Source organism: Falco biarmicus, chromosome W, assembly GCF_023638135.1.
Source record: "Falco biarmicus isolate bFalBia1 chromosome W, bFalBia1.pri, whole genome shotgun sequence".
Lineage (NCBI taxonomy): Eukaryota > Metazoa > Chordata > Aves > Falconiformes > Falconidae > Falco > Falco biarmicus.
In genome coordinates, this window is record NC_079310.1 from 24,873,745 (window position 1) to 24,881,286 (window position 7,542).

Below are 7,542 nucleotides of genomic sequence, written 5' to 3' on the forward strand. Positions count from 1 at the left end.
TGGTAAGTATAAATTTTAAACTTAATGTCTCAACTAGCAACATTACAAAGAAAACACAAAACATACACAAAAAAACCCCCTAGTGTTTCTAGCTTGGTTGTGTAAAATTGAGATTTTGCATATAAGCAAAAATAGAATAATGAACACTTAAGACTAATTTCTCAAATGCTTAACGTTAAGCATGTGTTTTGCTTCAGTGAAATAACTTGGGCTTAAGCTACATACATTCATTTCCAGGGTTGAAATTGTACTTATGCTTAAAAGATCATCTTAATATTTTAAGTTTTATAACATTTTATGATGTTTGCAGTATGTTCAGACCAAAATGTCACCTGGAGGTGAAGGCGTGCCCTTTATAGAAAAGGTTAGGTTTTAGGTATTCTACAAGTTCATTTGCAAATCTACAGAAAATTAAAGTACGTATGAAGTAGGTCTCTAAAAATGGATGTGAATGAATCAGCTGGATTTTGTGGCTTTCTTTTTTACTTAAAGATCTACCACGATGCCTGGGTCTCTTCCAGTGAATGCTGAATCCTGCTGGCCCAAAGATGTGGGAATTGTTGCAGTGGAAATATATTTTCCTTCTCAGTATGTTGACCAGACAGAGCTGGAGAAGTATGATGGTGTGGATGCTGGGAAATACACCGTTGGGCTAGGCCAGTCAAAGATGGGATTCTGCTCTGACTGGGAGGATATCAGGTCTCTCTTTTTGACTGTGGTTCAGAAGCTCATGGAAAGGAACAGCCTTTCCTATGATTGTATAGGGAGATTAGAAGTTGGAACAGAGACAATAATTGATAGGTCAAAATCTGTAAAGACTGTCCTGATGCAACTTTTTGAAGAATCTGGTAATACGGATGTAGAAGGAATTGACACCACGAATGCATGCTATGGAGGCACTGTTGCTCTCTTTAATGCTATTAATTCGACTGAGTCCAGTTCTTGAGATTCAGGTTATTTACTTGAAAAGTTGCATTAGTCTCTATCTTTGAGTAGTCTGCCTTGCAATTACAGTGTTGGTTTTTTTTAACCATATAAAACCCAGAGGGTAAACTCTTGTATGCTTCTGAAGTCTTTCTTAAATGCTCTGGGTGTTTGCCACTAGTTCAATTACATGCAAAAAAATAATGACATGGATAGTCATTACTGGTCTTTTCCTGTAAACTTTGGCAGCCAGGATTGAAGAGCCCCTTAATTCTGGAGTCATCTCCTTTATTAACTAGTTTTAAAATTGCTGATGGATATTGAAATGTGCTAGATTTTTGGTTACTTTTTATACTTATTTCTGTGTCTTTCACAGGACGTTATGCACTTGCTGGAGACATAGCTGTGTATGCCAGTGGAAATGCCAGGCCAGCAGGTGGAGCTGTTGCTGTTGCTATGCTAGTTGGTCCAAATGCTCCATTAATTTTTGAGAGAGGTTAGTCCTGTGAGAAAGTAAATACTATTCAGCCAGATACTGGATCTGTTCTGAAGTCTATCCCTTGTTTTTGTGGGTTGCTGGAGGGCTGGATTAACTCCCACTAATGTCAGAAGTTGTACTTTGTTTCCTCTTGCTTTGTGTTAACTTGGCCAAGTCTTGTTAAAGGAGGCAGCAAGAAACAACTAGAGATGCTTCTATCTGTTTTTTTCCTTGGGGATTCTCCAATAAAATCGACAAAGTGGACTAGAGCTGAATAACACAGCACTCTACTTTCAAGGTGAAATGATGAAAATAATTTGTTTGCTTGTTTGTCATGATCAGTCCTACTGTACTTGAGTAACAGGTGATTGAGAACCACGTGAAACATTACCTTAAAGGGTCTGAAGTGCTATGAAAACCTGCTTGACTGAGGCCAAATACTACTTGTTTTCCATGTGTTAACCAATGTGTTCAAACTGACTCAAAGCAGCTGAATAAAGTAATCTTCAAACTTTGTCAATTTCTCTCTATCAGGGTTGCATGGAACCCACATGCAGCATGCATATGACTTCTATAAACCAGATATGATCTCTGAATATCCCATAGTTGATGGTAAACTATGTATACAGTGCTACTTCAGTGCATTAGATTGCTGCTATGCTGTCTATCGCAACAAAATCCACACCCAGTGGCAAAAGGGTATGTAGCCTCACATGATATTGCAGGATCTGGCAAGTATTGGAGTGTGTAGCTATATAGATAATATATTTTCAAGTTTTAGCATCCAATCTAAAGACTAGTACATGGTTCCTTTCTTTGTGTGTTCTGAGACAACTGAAGTGTTCACACTCTCCCATAAAGAAATCTTACATTTGTTTTGGTATGCTTAAGTACCTGATAGTCAACAAGCAGTAGTCTCTACAGGCTTTTGTTGGTGTAATGTATAATAACTTAAGTATGTCGTTCCCTCCTCTACCAAGGCTCTTTAGATATTGAGATTAATATTTACATGTTGTATAAGGATACTGTGGTTTTATGTTGGGTTTTTTTTACCCCCATGTGTTTAGTAATTGCTTTACCTGTATTAGGAAGCATAGATTTGAAGAATAGATAGATGAAGCAGATTATTATTTCAAAATGTTGGGTAGAAATACTGAGATTCTGTTTAAGCTTAAAACTTTTTCTTCTAGAAGAAAAAGGATAAATATTGCTAGCTGGTGCACAAGATCAGTAAGAAACTAATTTTTAAATAGAAGTAGCAGCAGTGTGTTAAATGAACTTGCTAGCAGTAAATCTTAAGGTTGTCTTATGTATGCTGATGTGTTATGACTGGTATCCTGCCATCCCTCTATTTTATTTTAATACTTGAAGTGAGTACTAAACACAAGTTGTAACACAACATTTCTGCCACTTTCAGAGGGGACAGGCAGACATTTCACCTTGAATGACTTTGGATTCATGATCTTTCATTCTCCCTACTGTAAACTGGTACAGAAATCTGTGGCTAGACTATTGCTGAATTACTTTCTTTGTGACCAGAACCTAGAAACAGCAAATGGTGTTTTCAGTGGTTTGGAAGCTTTCAGGTGAGAATGGCTGTTGACTGTCTTAAAATAGTCTTAATTTGTTAAACACCCAAGGTATTTTTCCTTGCTGCCATTTTAGTAACTGCTTCTGAACCTTATTTAATAGGGATGTAAAACTTGAAGATACATATTTTGACAGAGTTGTGGAAAAAGCTTTTATGAAAGCCAGTGCAGAGCTCTTCAATCAGAAAACCAAAGCTTCGTTGCTCATAACCAATCAGAATGGAAATATGTATACCCCTTCAGTCTATGGTTGCCTTGCCTCTCTTCTAGCCCAGTAAGCATAAAATTGGAAGAAGTAATAGCTTTTTATATGTAAGCACATAAGTTATTTGTTTCAGAAAGCCTTTTGTAAAAGCACTGTCTAGCAAACCTTTTCCTGCTAATTGTCTTAAGAAGCAAGATTAAAGTTAAAAAAATATTCTGCATATATAACTGGGTCAAGTGATAAGTGGATTCAAAATTTCTGTGTCAGAAGCTGATTTGAAACAGAGGCTTAATGCTTTTTGAAGTACGACCTTATTTGTAAGGTGATGTTGAGGCTGGGAAAAAGATGTACACACACTCAAACGTCCCAGTGGAAAAGAGACTCTGAATGTCTTCTCTGTTCCGCTATAATCATAGAATGGTTTGGGTTGGAAGGAACCTTAAAGATAATCTAGTTCTAACCCCCCTGCCATGGGCAGGGACACCTTCTGCTAGACCAGGTTGCTCAAAACCCCATCCAACCTGGCCTTCAACACTTCCAGGGATGGGGCATACATGAGTTCTCTGGGCAACCTGTGCCAGTGCCTCATCACTCACAGTAAAGAATTTCTTCCTTGTATCTAATCTAAATCTACCCTCTTCCAGTTTAAAACCATTATCAGAGTGTAGTGATAGGACAAGTGGTAAAGAGTCCCTCCCTATTTTCCCTTTAAATACTGGAAGGCTGCTATAAGGTCTCTCTGGAGCCTTCTCTTCTCCAGGCTGAGCAATCCCAGCCTGTCTTTATAGGAGAGGTGCTTCAGCCCTCTGATCATCTTCATGGCTCTCCTCTGGACCAGTTTGAGTAGGTCCATGTCTGTTATGTTGAGGGCCCCAGAGCTGAATGCAGTACTCCAGGTGTGTGTGGGGTCTCATGAGAGCAGAGTAGAGGGGGAGAATCACCTCCCTTGACCTGCTAGTGGTTATTCTTTTGATGCAGCCCAGGATGTGATTGGCTTTCTGGACTGCAAGTGCATATTGCTGGCTTATTCAGTTTTTCATCTACCGGTACCCCCAAATCCTTCTCTGCAGGGCTGCTCTCAATCCACTAGTTGCCTAGCAATAATAAGTAAAGCTAAATTAAATCAGTATTTACTGAAACAAATTGTGTGTTTGAAGGGGGGAAGAAAACCCAACAATGACAGATTTTTACAAAATCATGTTAAGTTTAACTTAAACCATTCCTCTTGAGTCCTTTTTTCTTTATTGTGACTTTGCATTCTAAGATGTGATTGTTCATTTCAGGTTTTAGGTCACTTAAGAATGAAAATTGGTTGCCTTCTAGATAATTGTATCCTGGGCATTTCTTTGTTTTCTTTTGCTTAGGTAGCTTTGAAAATCATCATTTAACAGCAGTGTTTGAAATCCTGTTTCTAAAACTTATCGTTTATGCGTTTAGCACATTAAATGCGTATTGTAGCTGATATAACCTGGCTAATTGCTTTAAGTTAGCTTTCTAGTTATTTAAAATTGGCACATTGGCTTAATTCTCACTTTAAATAACTGTTCCTTGATTTGCAGATACCCCCCAGAGCAGCTCGCAGGACAGAGAATTAGTATGTTCTCGTATGGCTTTGGTTTTGTTGCTACATTGTATTCCATCAGAGTTACACAGGATGCCGCTCCTGGTGAGTGAAAGGAAGCAATGTTAATTAACTCCTTTGCACAGCTCACCTAAATGCTTTGTTATGCCCACCAGTATAAGTAAATCTGCAAAACAATGCCTAATGACAGTAGTGTTAAACTGAAGATGTTCCAGCTCCAGGGAATGTTTTAAGTGTCTCTTTGGACAAATAGATAATATTCTTTAAATGCTTTAAGCATTTTCCTTGGGTAATTGAGAATACTTTTAAATTACTGAAACTTTTTAGCTTCTCTAATGTGAAATATTTTGAATGGACTTGAAATGCTAGTGTACAGTTCTCAGTGCTGGTGCTACATTACATGATGGTTGTATGTTGTAGGTTCTGCACTGGACAAAATAACTGCTAGTCTTTCTGATCTTAAAACAAGACTTGACTCAAGAAAATGCATTGCACCTGATGTCTTTACTGAAAACATGAAGATTAGACTGGAAACGCATAATTTGGGTAAGAATGTCATAAATATAAATAATTCCTAGTCCTACAGCAAAATATGTACTGCTTAATTTGCATGACTTAAGTGATTAAGGTGTAGAATAAAGGAAATATCTAATTCTTCTGAATAGCCTGTAAAGTGTTCTTCTATAGCTTGTGTTCATTGGTCTAGTATGGTTGAAATGAAAATGAATATTTGGTTTTCCTGTCTTACTACTTGCAAACTGCAAAGGCCTGTATTGTATAAAACTTTCACCAAGAACCAACTAACAGTATGTTATGGCTTTTCTTACAGCCAACTATATTCCACAGTCTTCAGTAATAGATCTCTTTGAAGGAACATGGTACCTTGTGCATGTGGATGAAAAACACAGAACTTCTTATGCACGGCACCCAGTCATGGGTGATGGACCTCTGGAAGCAGGAGTTGAAGCTGTCCACCCAGGCCTTGTTAATGAGGTGAACACTTAGCACTCTTAGTTTGATATAAATGGTGGAACAGTTTATGTGTTTGTCTTGGCATGTGCACGTATGTTAAGAGGAAGTGGTTTAACAAGTTATATCAAGTACTTTGTTAAAATATGTAATATAAGCCAGAAATTAAAAAAAAAACATGAGATTTAAAAAAATAAATCTCACCATAATAAGAACAAACTGGCTCTTTTCACATAATCAGTTTGCATGAAGCATGATAGATTTGAATGACTTGAGACCAAGCTGTCCAGTATAGTATGAATGTTGTTTGAGAGTTGGACTAGCCATGAAGTATGAATGTTTGTGAACTAGAAAACCATATTTAATACTTTGGTGGGGTTTTTTTGGGTTTGGTTTTGTTTTGGTTTTTTTGTTCCCCCTTCTTAGCACATCCCAAGCCCTGTTAAGAAAGCACCAAGAATCCCTGCAGCAACAGAATCTGAAGGCATTACTGTTGCCACTTCCAATGGGGAGCATTAAGATATCTCTGTGAGGTGGGGAATGAAAAAAGGTGTAAGGGCAGGGTGAGAGAGAGAAAAGACTACAGTAGTACTGAAACTTCAGTGTACAGTAGTACTTCATTGCAGCATGGGAAAAACAGTGTAAACTTGAGAAGACTTGTAATATGGTGTGCTGATACTTACAGTATTTTCAGAACACTAAAATCATGAATATACTGGAGATGGAGGAACTTGCCTGGGCCTTTGTGGATTCCTTAATGCATCTCAATTTAATTGCTGCATCGTAGCTGTAATCTATTACGAGGTCTTTGTACATAAAATAAAATCTTCTACTTGCTTTTTCCATGTAAGATGACTTAACCTACACTGTTAAATTATCTACTTGTACTCAAAAGTGGGTGGCAAAATAGTCCAAGCTTTTGATGTTGGGGTTCTCAGTGCCTTGACAGTAAGCAGTCAGTCTTTTGAATACTGCACTTGTCTTTCCCTTCACTTTCCCTTTCTTCTCCCAGTCTACCTCCCATCACACCATTGCTTTGGGAAAGGTGTAGAACCAAGTAACATTCATTATTAGAGTAGACTCTCTCTCCCCTGTCAAAATGACTGGATCGAGAATGGCTAGACTGACAGGTGTGTTTGTTTTTTGTTTGTTTTTTTTTTTCTCCCAAGAAACTCTGACCTACTGTTTAGTTACTATGTAATTCCTCCTAATATCCATATTACCTGCTTTATACCTGTGTTATAAATCACAGCAGCCTGGGAGGAAAGAAACAAGGGAGGTAGTAGTTTTCTTCTAAAAACCAAAAAAAGGTATATTTCTTGAGTTCATTGATTTAGCACATTTCAGGATTGTTTAACTGTAATAGAAATCTATTGTATAAAGAATAGTGAGAGGCCAGAGATCCAGACAAAGTGATCTTCTTTCCTTAGTTTGCCAATTAAACCAGCTCCATAATATCTAGAAGCTTTATTTGAAAATTCTGCTGCCTTAAATATTATAAGAGACTGTTTCTAACTTTGGATTTGGCTTGTACTTTGAAGTCCTTCTCATTATTGGTAATGTTGTAGGAATGGGATTGTCTTCCCTCCCATGCAAACTAAAAGCTATCCATTTTGCAAGTGGTAGATAGATAATGCTAATGGGGAGTCCATTCTGGTAGATTTTTAAGCCCAGATTGGAAATGAACTATGACATCAGCCCTGTAAGCTTGTAATATATATTTAAATTGAGCTAACATACAGAATGAAGTTCTGTTGAGTTTTATTTCATTGCTAATTCTGCAAAGATACATTAT

General features: G+C 37.5%; 1 protein-coding gene across 1 annotated transcript; it reads left to right on the plus strand.

The window, feature by feature from the left end:
- The first annotated feature begins 502 nt into the window (after positions 1 to 502).
- LOC130142051 (hydroxymethylglutaryl-CoA synthase, cytoplasmic-like) lies at positions 503 to 6,294 on the plus strand. Its single transcript, XM_056323470.1, is given in 9 exon segments — positions 503 to 953; positions 1,301 to 1,420; positions 1,937 to 2,101; positions 2,820 to 2,988; positions 3,095 to 3,265; positions 4,756 to 4,862; positions 5,199 to 5,324; positions 5,608 to 5,771; positions 6,174 to 6,294. Coding segments are annotated over 9 exon segments (1,566 nt in total). The 3' UTR covers positions 6,267 to 6,294.
- The last annotated feature ends 1,248 nt before the right edge of the window (positions 6,295 to 7,542 follow it).